Source organism: Podarcis melisellensis (genome assembly GCF_964234715.1).
Source record: "Podarcis melisellensis genome assembly, chromosome: 8".
NCBI classification, from domain to species: domain Eukaryota; kingdom Metazoa; phylum Chordata; class Lepidosauria; order Squamata; family Lacertidae; genus Podarcis; species Podarcis melisellensis.
Window position 1 is genome coordinate 32,355,488 of NC_138540.1, and position 18,809 is coordinate 32,374,296.

Here is an 18,809-nt window from a genome sequence, read left to right on the forward strand (position 1 = left end):
GGCACCCTAAAGAGACTGATAATAACCACATCTTTTTAAAACAGGGTTGGAGTTTTTGGATGAATGAAGTCACTGAAAGCCTGTTAAATCTCAGTGCCTACAATTCCAGGAGTCCTGGGATTGTTTCCATTTTTGAAGGTTGTAGTCTTAGGCATCTTTATCTGGGAGAAAGCCTAGTAGGACGTACTTCTGAGTAAAGGTATGCAGCATTGCATTGCATGATAGGGAAGGGCAATGGCACTGAACCAAGATCCCAATCCGTACCCCCATCCATTTTCCCCCCATGCACTACCAACACAGCTACTGTATATAAATATATGTGTTCTACTGAGTCAGACTCTTGGCTTGTGTGTGCATTACTGTTTACTTTGGCTCCAGAGTGTTTCCACCGCTGGTGTTTGAAGCCAAGGACACTTGATATTAGTCACAATCCATCCTGTATCCTGTAGTTTCTTGAGAAATACTGCTGGTTGATGTGTCTTCCATTCGATTTTGAAACCACAGCTATAGTTAAGCTGAGGTGCCTACACTCCAGACAGCCATTGCACACATGCCAGCTTCAGTTGAGTTTGGCCTGGGGAAACAAATTAAGTAAAGGGTGTTGGGTGAAGACATCCCCATCCCTTCTCTGGCATGTACAGCAATGTAAAAATGTGACTTGAAATACATTGGGGGTGGGGGGAGACTGACCTTGCTGTGTTTCAAGCCACTAATCTGTATGTAACCTTGGCCTATGTTACCCAGGGCTGCTTTCTCTGACACCTCTGCAAGTTCTCAGGGCCAAATGACATACAGTGGTGCCTCGCAAGACGAAATTAATCCGTTCCGTGAGGCTCTTCGTATAGCGGTTTTTTCGTCTTGCGAAGCAAGCCCATTGACAGCTTAGCGGATTAGCGCTATTAGCAGTTTAGCGGCTTTTAGCGGCTTATCAGCGGCTTATCAGCTTAGCGGATCAGCTGATAAGCGTCTTAGCTGCTTAGAAAAAGGGGGAAAAAGGGGAAAAAACCCGCAGGAACTCGCAAGACATTTTCGTCTTGCGAAGCAAGCCCATAGGGAAATTCGTTTTGCGAAGTGCCTCCAAAACGGAAAACCCTTTCGTCTAGCGGGTTTTCCGTCTGCGAGGCGTTCGTCTTGCGGGGCACCACTGTATTATGTTAAATGCATGACTGTATCCACATACCTTTAAAAATAAAATAAAATTACTGAAGCTATGAAGGAATGTCCAAACAGGGTAGGACATGTGACATGCAAGATTATTTTTATTTATATAATATATATTTAAAAAATATGATCTGTTGAAGCTGCAGCCTGAACAATAAGATGCGATTACCCTCCCACAGAAGCAGTATTGGTTTGTGAGTGTGTGATTTTCATCAGGAAATGTGATGCAGTATAGGAATGGTTCAAATAAATGCATAAAGGAGACAAGGGGGAAACTTGGGTGCATTTCGAAAGCCCTTTCACGATGAGTGATCATGTAAACAAGCCCCGTAAGCAGCGCTGTTAATTTTAACGGAACTCTTTGATTCATCGCTAGGTAAAGATACATCTGGTTTTGTCAGTACCGGTAAAAATAAATGAAATAAACGAAAACCTGCATGTTGGAATACTGTAACTAAAGCTGAACTATCAATATGGAACAAATCTGGCAAAATTTGGTAGCGTATGTGATGTTACCTTGATCCAAGGCTAAGCATCCTTCTTTGATTTGTGTTAGCTGGCATTCCCTCAGAATCCTACACTGCTTGTCCCCGCAGAGTGCTTATGGCCTCCTGTTGTTCCAACAGGTTGATCAATAGCCGCAACAGGCAATGCTTGTTCTCAGGCAATGCTTGTTCTGGATCGTTGCCCAGAATAGTTATTCCTCCAGCTGACTTCAAACAGACAAACACACAGGGGCAGGAGCTACTGAGTACCGTTTGCCCACAGGCCTCAATTATCCTGAACTGAAGTGTTGGCGAGAAGGGGGATAACATCCCCTGCAGTAGACGGTGGTGTGGTCCTTCAGCCCCTGCTGAGCAAGGCATTGCATGTTCAGCAAATGCCCTGATTATTCCGCTAACTCAGCAATAACTGGGAGTAAGACTATGGTCTTCAGGCAATTAATTAGCCAGTTCAGTTCAGAGCTTTTTGATCACTTTTTGATGAATCAGGTAGCCAAGATACTTTCATATAAGCATACTTAACAGTGCAATCTTGTATAGGTCTACTCAGAAGTAAGTCCCATTGATTGCAACAGGGCTTACTTCTAGGCAAGCAGGTATAGGATTGCCCTCCCAAAGCTTCATCAGAAATTGAGAAACCCAGGCTGGATCTATACTGATAAAAAAAACCCCGCTATAGAAAAAAGCGCTATAAAAGTTCTCAGTGCAAAATCCCATTGGTGATGGATCACTGCCCTATAGGGCCACCTGGTGTCTCATGTTTATGATGCAGTTATAACGATACAATTGACAAGTGTTGGGAGCTGTGGTCCAACAACATCCAGAGGACTGCAGGTTCTCCAGCATGAATTGGACAGATTTGCCTATCCCTACTTGGAAATAAGCACCATTGAACAAAGTGGAATTTACTTCTGAGTAAAACGGCATACTGGTACACAGTTAGAACTCTACTGATTTCCATGGGAGGACTGCATGTTCAACTCTGCTACTGAAATCAGTGGGATATAAAAGTACTTAAGGGATATGTGTTCTCACCATTGCCCTTTCTGGCTGACCAAACACCTTATACCCTCAAGCCTGCTTTTTAATTTTTATCCACTGTCTTTCATTACGGCTGCTAGTGTTTTATTGTATTGTCATTAGGTTTAAGCTAATTTATTTTCTATAATGCTGTTGTTCACATTACCATTGAAAGAGGCCATGGGATCTGTTTTGATGAAGGGCATTTTAAGTAAATGAATAAAAATAAATTAAGGTGGCCACCCTGTATCCACTTACCTGAATTAAACTTGCTTCTTAGTGGACAGGAATAGGAGCATGCTATAGGCATTGGTTGCAGCTTGCCCACTACTTTTTCCTTTTTAACTGCGCTGCAACATACTTTTTGAATTAATATTCTCACAGTTACCCTCCACCAATCTTCTCTTGGCTAAAAGCATTAATTAAGACATTAACATTTTTGATCCCATCAAATTTTTCAGTTCCTTTTTTATTAAATAGAAGTACTGAGGGACTTGCAATAATAACTGCCTGAATTTCAGGGATAATGAAAAATGAACTTGACGAACCTCTGGTTGAGCCTGAAATATATTGGGTCCTTGAGATGCTGTGGATACGAGCTTGCATGTTAACCACTAGTCTGCACCACCTCCTGCATGAAGAACTCCATTGTGCCCTCCTCTCTTAATCTTCTCTTTTCCAGGCTAAGCATGCCCTGCTCTTGCAATCATTCCTCACAAGTAGAGGTGCAGTGGTATAGGATCGTGTGTGTGTGTGTGTGTGTGTGTGTGTGTGTAGGTTATTCTTTCTGTAGCAGGGTCCCGTTCTCCAGCATCCTAGAGCCACCCACTTAACATGAATGGGGAGCTTCTTAGCCGTTGAGAAGATGTCTTCTCACCTTTCATGCCAATAGGAGCCAATCGGAGTGAAAAGAGGAGAGTCGGCCACTGAGGATGGGCTCCTAAGGTCCCTCTGGAGAAGGTGCAGGGGAAGAACTCCAAGGAGTTGTTGTTCTGCATGCTCCAAAATGAAGCATTTGGGAACGTTGGTGGCATTAGACAAAGAGGATAAGGTTAACCCTTTCTCATCCAGCTGCTACCCTCTCAAGGTGTCCCTCCCCCAGTTTTCGAAGAGGGCATGCAGAGGGCTAACTCTTCCTTCTGCAGCTGCCCCCATACAATGCATTTAGGCTTGGGATGGGGGAGGTCCCATTTGCACTATTGGAAGCTCACCTTCCAGCTGGCAGGATGGGGATGAGCAGGGGCAGGGTATGAGCTGAATCCAGCCTGCTGGCCAGAGGTTCTCTGCCCCTACCATAGACAGAATGCCAAAGCCAAAAAGATCTCTCTAGTTGTCACCCATTTCACCACTAACAGGGAGGAAACAGAGACAAACACACACACACTTAAGCTGGGAGGAGTCCAGGAAGGAACACATTCAGCTTCTAGAGGTTCCACACCTGTTTAAGCTTTAACATTCATTTATCATTGTGTTTTGAGTCCCTTCTAATTCCCAGTGAGGGTTTGCATCTAACAGGGGAGCTTGCTGGTCAAACATTTTTTTGTTTTGTATGACAATGTCCTCATCAGTTTCCCCAAAGAATGAGCTAGGTTGCAAGAGTGACAACTAAATGATGGTGCCATATAGGGTAATGGGTGGGCCTTTCCTCCACACACCTGCTGCTAGGTAGGAGAACAAAAGCCAGAGTGGTGTGTGCAAGCTAAGCAGGAAGCAGGCTGGAAGCAAGAGACAGCAGAAACATGCTCACTCTGTGCAGGATCCAAAGTGGTGCCAAATAGAGAAGCCAGATCTCTTGGGGTGTTGAGGCTGGGAGCGTCTCCATTTTAAACTCAGGTTTTATATATCTGCCAATAAAACCATATATTCCATATATTCTAAAGGCACCAAAGTCTCTGCTGACTTTCATTTCATGGAAACAGAACCCCTGGAATCTCTCACGATTTGGAGTGGCATGCAACGTCACGTTCATAATTCCCAATTTGGAAACATTTTAAGAACAGTTTCAAGGCAGGGATGAGATTAGAGAATGGAGTTGGTGACGTCATGTGTGCTAGCCAATGCATGCTCGGCATAACTGGCTTTTCCTCGACATGCTAGAAAACGGTGGGACCATTCCCCCTCTCCACAGCTGAGCTCTCCAGGACAGAAAACCCGCCGCCACATATAAGTGCATTGCAGGGCAGTGAAGTTGCTTGCCAGCTATTTCTCTTGCTTTTTAAAGGACATCTATTTCATTGTCCTGAGTATCTTATGCCCCAAGCCACATAGGGCTCTGCTGGTTAAGAAGAGGGCATTGCTTTGTGCATAGAATGCTTAGAAGAAGTCAATGTAGATTCCAGAGCACTGGTGCAATGTGCTTAAAATAGACACTCTCATCAAGATGCAGACTGTTGGGTTGCCTGCTACGTCCTTTAACCCTGCGCTGCTCAGTGCTGTGGCACAGCCAGAGTTTGTGACCTGTTTTGATGCACACTGTCCGTACAAGTTAGAAACCGTCCACAGCACCCAGATGGCACTTTGATTTATTGTAGCACATCAAAGGTTCAGCTAACCCATCGTTAGATTCCGAAAGGCTTCAGAACTGAAGGAGATTAGGTTTGGGGAGGACACACACACACACACACACACACACACATACCCAAAACCACAAAGCCTTTGTACAGCTAGGGCAGTGTCCATTTCTAATCCACCATGACAGCCTGCACTGGAAAGAACATAGACTTCTTCTGAAGGAGTAAGGCTTGCCCCAGGCCTCTGTCGATCAAAGCCATGGCAGATGCACTGTGCCCAACTCTCGCCCTTTGCAAAAACGGTCAGTAAAAAAAAAAGTAGGACTCTCAAAGTACCATGGGGAGGGGGAGGATTTCAAAGCTCCTCTGCCTATGACAGGCGCCCACTCGACCACTTTAGCACTATTTTAAGTGCTGCATAAGAACTCAATCATAACTGGATCTTTAAGTGTGGCAGCACCTACACTTTGGAACTCCCTGCCTATTGATATCACAAGGGCACCTTCCCTGTAAACTTTTTGGTGCCAGCTCAAAACATTTCTTTTAGGCAAGCCTACCCAAATGTTTAGGAAGTAGATACGAGTTTTAATCTATTGTTATTTTTAACTTTTCAAAAGTCTTAAATGATTGTTGTTAATTCTTCTTATTGGTAATTTTATTGTTGTATCTTCTTATTCTGTAAATTGCTTTGAGGACTCTTTTTTATTATTACAATCAAATGGTATATAAATGTTATGAAGTACTAAGAAGCAAATCTAATCCAAATCAGGAAATTCACTGCTACACTTGACGAGCTGTGAAAAGCTGGAATTAACCTCACCGAAAACAGGTATGTATAGAAATGATGTTTTCACCACTTGGAGAGGCTCACATCACTCTCCCCAGTCTTTCATCACATGGATAAACTCTTGTGATGGTTAGGGCGCTAGACCAGGACTTGGGAGAGACCAAGATCGAAATCCCCGCTTAGCTATGAAGTTCACTGGGTGACCTCAATGGCCAGCCACCATCTCTCAGCCCAGCCCACCTCACAGGGTTGTTGTGAGGATAAAAATGGGGAAGGCACACCACCTTGGGCTTGTTAGAGGAAAGGCAGGACATAACTGTAATAGATAAATAAAAAAATAAGGTTGAAGTCAATATGGATGATAGGCAGATCAACTTTTTAGAGTGAGGACTGATTTTGTGAGTTGGGGAAAAGGGGTACAGCAAAATGCAAGACCTGCTTTCCTTAGCCATGCTAGCCCTAAAGAAAAGGAATAATCCAGTTTTGGGGGGGGGAGGTAATTATGTCCCCAATAACATGGTGCAATGTTTCATCCCTGTCATAATTCCAGAGCGAGGACAGGACATCTTCCATCATAGACACAGGAAATCTGCCTCTTGTTGAGTCAGACCATTGGTCCATCTAGCGCAGTTCTCCCAACACTGACTGGCAGCAGCTGTCCAAGTTTTCAGGTAAGCAGCCTTACCTGGAGATACCGGGGGAGGAAGAGGATGGAACATGGGACCTTTGACACGCAAAGCATGTCCTCTGCTACTGAGCCATGACAGTTCCTTTCATTTTTTAAAAGTTTGTAGTTGCTGGATCATCCAGATGAATTCTGATTTCACTGTTGATTAAAAAAAAAAAAAGCCCCCCCACCTCTGCTTCTAATTCTTCCCTTTGTGCTCCCCCCAGCCTGTTCTTCTAAGGTGATTAAAGGATGATGCAGGGGAGATGGGGGAATAAAAAGCATAACACCCTTTGGTTATTGCATACGGTTTCTCAGCACACACAAAAGCCTTTAATTGATGTCAAACCCTCGCACAGATAATTGATTGTACGACTAAAATGTAGCGAGTAAATGTAGAGGGAAGACAGGGAGTCAAGGGCAATGTCGCCAGCTCAAGTCATGTGATTCATTTGGACTGAATCGGTGTTTATCCAGAGCCCGGAATTTCAGAGGGCAGCTTGGATTTAGAGGGGCCTTGGGAGACAGAATCTTTTTGTTTCAAAATCCTCTACCAAGTTTGCAAGGGCATGGCAAGAATGCATGCCTCTACAGCAGGGACAGATGGGAAATTCGATTCCATTTGCATGTAAACCCAGTTTGATCCCGTTCACACTTCCGGAAACAATTCATTAACTGAACACAGCCATCCCTCTGGAATCTATCCAAATTTTTCCAATGCAAAGAGCATTTATAAAAATGCATTATATTAAGGCAGCACATCACAATAACTGAGATGTTGTTGAAAATGACATACACAAATAACATTGTGTTAGGAGAAATAGCTTGCAAAACTGTGCGCTTTTATCAAAATTGCATCCCCCCCCCGCCCCGAGTTCAGATCTTACAAGCTGCTGTGATAAAGTATAAAATGTACTTAAGGCAGCTAAGGAAACATCAACACAGACATGCACACTCAGTGGAACAGGAGTTTAATTTATTTCAAAGCCCAAATAGTCTAAAGAGTGAAAAGAACCACATGGAAGAGAATGAAGTTGAAGAGAGCCAGTGTGGTGTAGTGGTTTAAGTGTCGGACTAAGACCTGGGACAGACTACGGTTCAAATCCCCACTTGGCCAAGAAGCTCACCTTGGGCCAGTCACTGCCTCTTAGCCTAACCTACCTCACAGGGTTGCTGTGGGGATTAAATGCAGAAGGGAAGACCCATGCACAGCACCTTGAGATCCTTGGAGGAAAAGGTGGGACATAAATGCTATAAATAAAACAGCTAATAATAAGATGAAATCATTCAACGCTCCACCACCAAACAAATTTAATTCATGTTCATTTCGCCCATCAATTCCGGGAACTACTTGCTGGTGCAGTTCCAAGATTCAGTGAACTTTGTGAAATGGAACTAGTTCATTCCAAGCGCTGAGCTCAGCTACCAAGTCCAGTACTCAAAATTCCCTCGCTGCAATCACTAGTTTGAAGAGAGGATTCTGAACAGTTGTGGCTCTGAAACAGCTCTATGCTATGCTTCTGAGAGAGGAGGATGCAGTTAATCATAGTGTGAATCTGTCAGTGCTTTGACTGCAAGTTGCTGGCATCCTTTTAAAGCACTGGTCCTGTAGATTCTGCCATCTTCAGATTGCTTTGTTTGTGGAAACAATCAGCCAGGTTGCCCATTGTACAGCGGCAGCCTCAGCAACTCCTTAATTAAGTGCTTTGTTGAGGTATATTAGAGAGAGAGAGAGATGCATTCTGCCAAGGACTCTCACATCTGTTTCAGGGTTTTCAACCTCTTGAAATGGCACTCAGGGAACTGCGTCTTGGTGGGGGCTTGGAGCTCCCTGGAGGCTCCAGACAAAGGAATAACCCCCCCCCCTCATTGCTCTGATATTCAGGCTGCTGTGCCAGCAGGGTAAGATCCATTCATTCCGCTCTTACGATGCAGTGATCAAATACCGAGCGGGCAGATTCTCTGCTGGAAGGCCAAAAGCCACCAGCTGCAGGCAAATATCAGAAGAGATAGTCCAAGTCAGTTTGGAGTGCCTGAAAGTTCACATGATGTGCTCCTCCCCTTAGTGGCGCATCTATTTATCATCTATCATCTATCTATCTATCTATCTATCTATCTATCTATCTATCTATCATCTATCTATCTATCTATCTATCTATCATCTATATCTATCTATCATCTATCTATCTATCATCTATCATCTATCAATCATCATCTATCTATCATCTATCATCTGTCTCTCTATCTCTATATATCAGTGGTTCTCAACCTGTGGGTCTCCAGATGTTGTTGGACTACAACAACAACAACAACAACAACAACAACAACAACAACAACAGTAATTTATTATTTATACCCCTCCCATCTGGCTGGGTTTCCCCAGCCACTCTGGGTGGCTTCCAACAAAACACCAAAATACCTATTAAACATTAAAAGCTTCCCGAAACAGGGCTGCCCTTCAGATGTCTTCTAAAAGTTTGGTAGTTATTTTTCTTTTTGACATCTGGTGGAAGGGCGTTCCACAGGGCGGGTGCCACTACCGAGAAGGCCGTCTCCCTGGTTCCCTGTAACTTGGCTTCTCACAGCGAGGGAACTGCCAGAAGGCCCTCGGCGCTGGATCTCAGTGTCCGGGCAGAACGATGAGGTGGAGACGCTCCTTCAGGTATACTGGACTGAGGCCGTCCCTGAGCTCTGGACTTGCTAGCTAGGGGTGATGGGAGCTGTAGTTCAACAACATCTGGTGACCCACAGGTTGAGAAAGGCTGCTATATGTCTATATCTATATTACCAATAGTTCACAATCTGACGTGCATATAAATATCAGCTGCATGAGATGGCCACTTGGATCTGCATGCCGTGGTCCAGGACCTCAATTATGAACTGTTGAATTGGAAGGGACCCTGAGGGTCATCCATTCCAATGCCCCCTGTGATGCAGGAATCTGGCCTACAGCCATCCCTGGGTGGGCTCAAACCACCCACCTTCTACTTAGCAGCCAGACACACCAACCCATTGCACCACAGAGATAGAGCTGTATCCTCCTTGGTCAAGGAAGAGCTCCTGAGCCGAAGATGACTGGGTCCCCCAATGTACCTAGTAGTGGCATATGAGAGCTGAAAATATTTCCAATATATTTCACATCTGGCAACCAAGGTGCCCCTTTGGTTTCAGATAGTACATTGGTAGACGTGTCTTCAAAGCTGGGGACACCAATTTTCATGGCCCTCTAGCAACTATGTACCAGAAGTAATATATTTTGCATTAACTCGGGCAGTGTTCTCTGCATGTATATTTTGCTCTGGGAGGCTTAGTTTGGCCAGAATTGAGTATACACTTCAAGAGTGTAGCTGAAGCGAATGGGAAAGGCTGCTCATGCAGGAGCAATGTGCTCACACAGTATGGGTCAGGACAGAAGATTCTTGCTTATAGGATTATAGGAACATACCAACATCCATTTTTGTACAGGGGAGGTCCCTCACCTCAAATGGAAGGGTTCATAGGATGGTGGGCTCCGAACTTAGCACTGTGCAGGTGTGTGGTTGCCGAATGGTTGGCAGAGCCCCGTGTCGGTTGCTGAGGTCATGTTCCCTCCATCATTCACATCACCTACACCTTCTCCACTGCCTTGCAATGTCCTTCATCAAGCAGGTCATCTCATCCTGCCCCATGGATTTTTGTTCAGTGACAGATGCTGGTAGATTCCAGAGAACTGGCTTGCGAGCAACTGCTGGTTATGCTTAGAACAGATGTGGGAAAACCTTGGCCTCCCAGATGTTGCTGGGCTGCAACTCCCATCACCCCGGCCATCAGCAACCAGGACTGATGGGAGTTGTGGTTCTACAACAGCTGGAGGGACACAAGTCCCCCACATCTGGGTCAAAACAAGGACCAATCTCCTTTATGGACCCAGCTGAAAGCAGGGGAGAATGAGCATTAGGCCTAAAGATTACTGGTATTTATGTGTGTGTCTTTACATGAAGAAAAAACTATAGGGAGACTCCCTGCTCTAAGAAATCTAGCAGCACAATGCTGGATTTTTCATGGGGTTTTTTTTTTGGTGGAAATTTATACCTCAATGCAGAAATGTTATTTCAAAATCTCTTTTTTTTTAATTCAACTGTTATTCAGCAATATACAATACGGTTTATAAACAAATGTCTTACCTTGTTTCCAATCTTTCTCTTTTTTATATTTAAAAATAAATATTATCGACAGTGAATATCCATTATGGTAAGATGTGCCTTTTTAAAAAATCAATAGTTCCCCCCAAAAGAAATAATTTAATTAAAAAAGAGGGGGAGGGGGAGGGAGGAGGAGAAAGGAAATAATAATAATAATAATAAAAAGCCTAACCACAATAATCTACTAAAAAATAGGACCCTTCCTTAGAAGGGCTTTGCCCCCCCCCATGTCTTTACATATCATCATAAAAGCAACTGTTCAACAGTTCGTGCAAAATTAATTGTCAGAGGAAAGGTTTAGAAAAAAAAGACGTTGGAAAAGAGAGAAATAATAGCTACCTTGTGTGGAACAGGGCATTGATACCATAGAATCTCGAAACTAGATGCATTATTTCAGGTGACTGACCTTTGTGTAATGTCCCAAAAATATGCTTTACCCCTCCCCTTGTTGAATGTGTTCATGCTTCTTTTCCAGTCTCTTTCTGTCCATCTTTAAGATTCTAGTTCTCATTGAGGGTTCTTTTTCCGTGTGTTTTTTGTTTTTGTTTTAAATAGTTTCCTTCTCATTTGGCTGAGGATTATCAGATAAAGAAGTCCATCAGTGGTCTAAGAATAAGTGTACAAGCTTATGGAACATCAACAGGAACGAATAGAGGAAAGGATCTGTCACGTATATTGGCTCAGTACCTAGGAGGGAACAAGAGGAAGAAAAATGAAGGAGGGAGGGAGAGAGAGAAAGAAGAGAAAGGTTTAATTTTTGCAGCAGTTCAGAATCATGGATAACTTTAGTGTTTTGGTGAAGAACTGAGTGGTCACAGGGCAGGCATGGGGAACCTTTGACCTGTCAGGTGTTGCTGAACTACAACTCCCATCATCCTTGGCCATTTCTTCTGGGGCTGATGGGAGTTGAGCTTCAGTAACATCTGGAGGGCCACAGGCTCCCCACATACCCCACAGAGAATGCCTTCAGTTCAGGCAGTTTAGAGCAGAGGTGTGCAACCTGTGGCAGTAGCCGGTTAGATGATGGACCAATAATGCAAGGACCATTTTTAGAAGTGTATGTCCATAAATATGACACAACCCATGTTCATTGTCCAGGCTGAGTGTCATTCCTAATGTGGATATAGGCAAAGGGAACTCTTGGATTGTTCTGTCTAGCCCAGGGGTAGTCAACATTTTTATACCTACTGCCCACAGATGCATCTTTCTTTATGGTAAAATTTCCTTACCATCCACCAGTGCTCGATGGAAGGAAGATTCAGCTTGTGCCGTAGAACCTCCTGCCGCCCACCTAGAATCCTGAAATGCCCACTAGTGGGCAGTAGGGACCAGGTTGACAACCCCTGGTCTAACCACTACAAATCTTTCTGGACTGATCTATGCTCACAACTGAGATAGGGTTGGCTGGCTCCATAGTCAATATTGTTGTCTAATGCATGCTGATTGTGAGCATGAAGACGTTGAACTCCGTTCAATGTTTAGAGCTTCAAAGATATTCTTTTAAAAGAAATCTTATTCCCCCCCTGCCTTATTTATTTGAAAATAAATAAAGGCATACTTGGAACATAAATTCTATGGTTGATTACAGCTTGCGTGGATCGAAACAATAAAATATCATATTGCCTAGATGATGAAAAGGGATAAAAAGCAAGCAAAAACGTGCACTCTTCTCTGCCTCTATCAATCGATAACACTCATCCCCCTGTCTGCATTCCTGCTATTAGATTTCAGTGCAATCCAATTTGGAGAGCCCCAAAGAGCGTTCCAAGAAGCCACCTTGCAGGAATATGGCTGGCCTCCGCTGTTCATACGCAATTGTAATTAAAAGCTCTGCATAAATATTTGTGTAGGGTTGCATCACCATGGATTAGCTGTGTGTGTTGAAAAGAGAAAGGTGAGCTCACACGCCTGTGCTTCTGGTACAAGCGAAATACCAGCCAATGTAAAGGCACATGTAAAGGTAAAGGGACCCCTGACCATTAGGCCCAGTCGTGGCCGACGCTGGGGTTGCAACGCTCATCTCGCTTTATTGGCCGAGGGAGCCGGCGTACAGCTTCCGGGTCATGTGGCCAGCATGACTAAGCCGCTTCTGGCGAACCAGAGCAGCGCATGGAAACGCCGTTTACCTTCCTGCCAGAGTGGTACCTATTTATCTACTTGCACTTTGACATGCCTTTGAACTGCTAGGTTGGCAGGAGCAGGGACTGAGCAATGGGAGCTCACCCCATCGCGGGGATTCAAACCGCCGACCTTCTGATCGGCAAGTCCTAGGCTCTGTGGTTTAACCCACAGCACCACCTGCGTCCCTAAAGGCACATATACTGCTCCCTTAAAGCAGAACAATACTGATGCTGTGTAGATGGATGAAGAGGGGAATCAGAAGAAGCTTCTTCTCCTTTCTAAGGATGGAGAGAAACTGGGTTCTTTTCACACTTCAATGAGAAATGACACAATTCACACTTTTTGCAAAAAAAACCCCTCTGTGCATCAAAACTTGGTTCTCTTTCCAAGATGGCACACCTCCAAATTTTGCAAGGTGTTTCTTCAACCAAGTGATGTATACAAAAAAGTGTATATGGGGAGCCGGTGTGTGTATAAGAATCCATACATTCATGGCAATAATGTATGAAAATATGCATTGCATCAGCAGAAATAGCTTGCAAAAAAGTGCATAATAGGGAGAAAGTGCACAAAAACACAGATGAATTTTTATGATTCAGTCGCTGATAAGGAAATGTGGAGAACGGAACTTAGAAAGAGAAATGCCTGTGGGAAACTCAAGCAGGATTTGAACTCAAGAGCACCCTCCCCTGTTGTGGTTTCCATCAACTGGTATTCAGAAGCGTCACTGCCTCCAACTGGGGAGGTAGAGCATGGCCATCACAGTTAGTAACCAATAGTAGCTTCATTTGCCATGAAATTGTCGACTCTTCTTTTAAAGCCATCTATGTTGGTGGCCATCACTGCCTCCTGTGTGAGTCAGTTCCACTGATCCTTCAGTTTGTCTAATCCTGGTTTGTTTGTTTTTTTTAAAGCAGCCTAAGCTACTGGCCATAGTGATGTATTTGGAAACCCAAAAGTTAATTAATTTAATTTCTTAAGCAGATTTATATCCCACTTTGAAAGTAAATATCTTCACACAGTGGCATGTAATTACATGTAAAATACACATAGCACTACAGATTCACCCCCCCCCCCAATTTGGGAAGCAATCATACAACCTCACGGAGGAGAGGATGTAATAGAGCCTCTAACCAACATGGCTTGGAGCTAAATTGCTTTCTGACCCCCCAGCAATGCCATGAGTACACAGGGAAATCCCTGCGGCATGATGTATTTTGAGAGCATTCCAGGCCTGAGCTCTGTAAAACATAAACAGTAGAAGGAGTGCTTCTGTGCATACGGTGCCTTTCTCTCTTCTACTGCTGGGTAATTCGCAAACAGCCCCCGCAGGTCTTAGATTAAATGACCAGACACTGTGCAGCAGATCCACTTAAATCAATAGTTAACTACAGCCTAAATATAGTTTGAAGACACTCGAACTCAGGACACAAGGGAGAAACGTGCTACAAGGAAGGCATGCTTGGCAAATCCACAACGTGATCAGCTCCCGCCTGGAAACCAATGTCCCCACTGTGGAAGAACGTGTGGATCCAGAATTGGCCTCCACAGTCACTTACGGACTCATTGTTAAAACCATGTTTATGGAAGACAATCTTACTCAGCTACGAGTGATCGCCAAAGAAGAAGATAGTTTGAGATGCTTAAAATGTCAAGGCTATTATGATAGAAGCTCAAATCATACACCCTTAAAAAGACACCACCCTTCACTACAACCTGAACTTATTTCCAAGATGTGCTGTTCATTAAATATATATCATCCCTGAAAGACTGATGAAACTTGAGTATGATGCAGGAAAAGTTACACTCCATTTCACACAGGCACACAGGTCTCTCGGTGACTGCAATTCTGGATGATTGGCAGCTGTACATAGGAACTAACAATTCCTCCGACTTGCATTGCAGATGATGCAGCGTGGAATAAAAAATGCTGTCTGTGGTGCAAATCAGGCGTGGATGCAAGCCATTATTTGGGTTTGCCCCCAAGCAAGTATCTATTGCTTTTGCAGCTTAAAATTGTGTGTGCCTGCAATCCAATGTTCACTTGGGGAGCAAGCCCCACTGCACTTAAAAAGTCTTATGTCTGAATAAACATATATGGGGATGCTCTGTTAAGTCCCACTTGTACCAATGGGATTCAAACATTTCAGCTTCTCTGCTACCCAGCTACCCTTCTGCAATAAAAATCTGCAACAAATATATAAATGAATTCATGATGATGGAAAAGCAATTATTTGCAGAATTGCTTTGCAAATTATGTGGCCTGGGAGATGCCGCAAATCCAGTGGTTCACTAAGCGTCTCCATCAAGACTCTCTTAGAAACATGGTACTGTTGGAGAAGAGTCAAAAGCTCTGCAATACAGCATCCGCTGCCAGGCAGCGTGTAGGCAATAGATGGACCAGTGGTCTGGCTTGGGATAAGACCATTTCCCATGCCTGTCAAGTTCAGTGAAGACAAAAATCATCACAGTTCACCTAGACAGGATGGGACAGGATGTAGCGCAGTGGCAGAACACCTGCTTTGTGTGCAGAAGGTCTCAGGTTCAATCCCTGGCATCTCCAGGTAGGGTTTCTGCATGATACCCTGAAGAGCCTCTGCCAGCCATTGTAGACAACACTGAGTAAGTTCTACTGATGGTCTGAGTATAAGATAGCTTCCTATGTCCCTATGTACTATCTTTAAAGGTAAAGGGACCCCTGACCATTAGGTCCAGTCATGACTGACTCTGGGGTTGTGGCGCTCATCTCGCTTTATTGGCCGAGGGAACCGGTGTACAGCTTCCGGGTCATGTGGCCAGCATGACTAAGCCGCTTCTGGCGAACTAGAGCAGCGCACGGAAACGCCATTTACCTTCCCACTGGAGTGGTACCTATTTATCTACTTGTACTTTGATGTGCTTTCGAACTGCTAGGTTGCCAGGAGCAGAGACCGAGCAATGGGAGCTCACCCCGTCATGGGGATTCGAACCGCCAACCTTCTGATCAGCAAGTACTAGGCTCTGTGGTTTAACCCACAGCGCCACCCGCATCCCATGTACCATCTTTAACCTTTGCCATTTGGAGTATCTGAAAAGGAGCTGATGGAAGAGCATTTAGTACAGGCAGGGCTGCTGCAACCAGTCCATTTCAGCGCTGATCTAACCCCAGACTGTAGCTTTCTTTGCACTTTGCTGTGACCAGACAATGGCCTCTGCCCCATCTGCTTGACACATCTGCATTATAAGTTTATTTAAACAAGCTTGAAACCAGTTCAAATGTCATGGCTTCCAGCCCACTGGATAGAGGCAACATTCTGAAAGAACTGACAATGACATGGCACAAAATTCCTGGCTGCTTTATAGAAGCACAACTCTCAGGGATGTGCAATCTCCAGCGGCTGTTAGTTAGGATGGCTTCATTACCTCCCAAATCGGAGAGATACTCTGAGACTGATTTAGGGCTGAGCGATACCTGATTTTCAACATCACGATATATCACGATGTCTGAAATACGGATGGAACTATGTAGAAGGGAACAGCAGGGTTGGGTGATATCTAGTTTTCAGCTTTGTGATATATCAACAGCTAAACATTGCAATATACTAATATATGAAATAAGGATGGAATTATGAAGAGGAACTGGCTAGGTTCAAGGTTTTTCTATACTGTGATTTTTGCATAACACGCCCCCCCCCCGATTTGCAATAAATTGTGATTTTTGCATAACACCCCCCCCCCTGATTTGCAATAAACTGCCAGGTCAAAAATTATGAAACCAGTAGAGTGGTACCTCAGGTTAAGAACTTAATTTGTTCTGGAGGTCTGTTCTTAACCTGAAACTGTTCTTAACCTGAAGCACCACTTTAGCTAATGGGGCCTCCTGCTGCTGCTGCGCTGCCGCTGCACAATTTCTGTTCTCTCCTGAAGCAAAATTCTTAACCCGAGGTAATACTTCTGGGTTAGTGGAGTCTGCAACCTGAAGCGTATGTAACCTGAAGCGTATGTAACCCGAGGTACCACTGTATCATGATATGGACCTCAAACTGGTTTTGGACGATATGTTGATATATCGCTCAGCCCTACTCCAAATACCAGTTGCTGGGAAACACAAAGGGGGAGGGTGTGGGATAGTTTCTGCCTCACACTTTAATCAGTCTTGGCTCCCCCCAAAGAATTCTGGGATCTGTAGTTTGTTATGGGTGCTGAGAGTTGTTCGCAGGCCTCCTATTCCGCTCACAGAGCTACATTTCTCAGAGTTCCCTGGGAAGAGGAGTTGATTATTAAACCACTCAATGCATATTAATCTTTTCCTGCATGCAAACTGCGGAAGTTTAAAAATGCAGGGCAAATGTTGGTTTACAACAGATGGCTTGTGGAATCCCCAGGGATATTTCCCTGTCTTTTGAGAATAATCTCTTATCTGTCTTGTGAGTAGGACAGCAAAGAGCTAGATAATTAATCTTTAAAGGGATCAGGTCATAACCCTATAAAACGTTAGGCTTAGCATCATAGTTCAACACTTGGTCAGTTTTTTCAGACCAGTGGGTCAAACTGAGTTGAATTTGCTTCTTCCGTATGCCTGTGTGGATCTCTTAGATGAGTAGTGCAACGATGCTTAATATTTGTACAGTGCTTTCCATTGCTTAGAATACTTCATGAGAATGCAAAAAGAGCTGGATCAGATCAAAGACCAGTATCTAGGCCAGTATCCCGTTTCTCACTGGACAGAAAGGTCCCTCTAGAAAACCCACAAGCAGGACCTGAGGGCAATAACCCTCTCCCAGTGTTGCTCATGAACCACAGGCATTCAGAAGCATACTCCTGGAGGTAGCAGCGCACAGCCATTTGATAGCCTTATTTGTCACAAATTTGTATAATGCCTGTTGAAAGCTGGGAGCAGTCTTGAGGAATTTGGGGCCAATGTGCCATCATTATGCTGTTGACACTCAGCTCTGTTTCTCCAGAACATCTGAGTTAGGAGAGCTGTGCAGTCCCTGTATCCGTGTTTGGATGCAGAGGTGAGAGGGATGGCGAAAAGGAAGCTGAGCTTGAATCCTGGCAAAACAAGGCCAGTAGTTCCCATGACCAAGACTTTGGTACAATTGCCTAACCTGGATGGGATTGCACTCTCCCTGAAGGAGCAAGTCTGCAATCTGGGGTGGGTGCTTCTGCATCCAGTTTCGTCATTGGAGGCCCAGGTAGCCTCAGTGGTTAGAAATGCAGATTGAAGCAGATGTTTTACGTAACTGTTTTTTGACTGGTAATTTTGCTGTGTTGTGCTTTTTGAGGCCTTAAAAAATAATAATCAAACAGCATGTGCATTTTGTGAAATAATAATAAAGAAAGCTGTCTGCAGCCATCAGCATGTCTTGTGGCAGTGAATTCCACAGGTTAACTACGCATGATGTGAAGAAGTAGTTCCTTCCTAGCCTGTCCTGAATTTCCCAATCATCAAGAAGTTGAGGAAAACATCTCTGCAGACACTATGCCCAATTTTATAGACCTAGGAGCATAGGAAGCTGCCTTGGACCAGGTCAGATCTTAGCTGATCTATCTCAGTATTGTCGACAGTGACTTACAGCTGGTGTCCATGGTTTCAGACAGGAGTCTGCAGAAGTACAGAGACATTTTGTTGTTATTATTGGGGGAAGGAAAAACTTCAAAAACAGCCATGTGAAGACAGAGAGCACTTTGTAGCTGCTATGGAATGCCAACTGTTTGGGGTGGGGTAGGGGATGCAAAACCAGTTGAGGGAGGAGGTGGAATGGAGTATCATTTCAGGAGGGCATGGCTGGCTGTGTGGCTGGAAGATCTCTGCCCTGCCTCTCAATAATAATAATAATAATAATAATAATAAATTTTATTTATATCGTGCCCTCC

The 18,809-nt window shown here is 44.2% G+C and overlaps 1 protein-coding gene across 2 annotated transcripts in view; it reads right to left on the bottom strand.

Moving 5' to 3' along the window:
* Positions 1 to 10,756: 10,756 nt before the first annotated feature.
* VSTM2B (V-set and transmembrane domain containing 2B) overlaps positions 10,757 to 18,809 on the bottom strand; it is a 37,063-nt gene continuing 29,010 nt past the window's right edge. For both annotated transcript variants that reach the window (XM_081924117.1, XM_081924116.1), the window contains exon 6: positions 10,757 to 11,516. In XM_081924117.1, the coding sequence (XP_081780243.1) occupies positions 11,428 to 11,516 (89 nt within the window). In that variant the 3' untranslated portion in view covers positions 10,757 to 11,427. The remainder of the gene's footprint in view (positions 11,517 to 18,809) is intronic.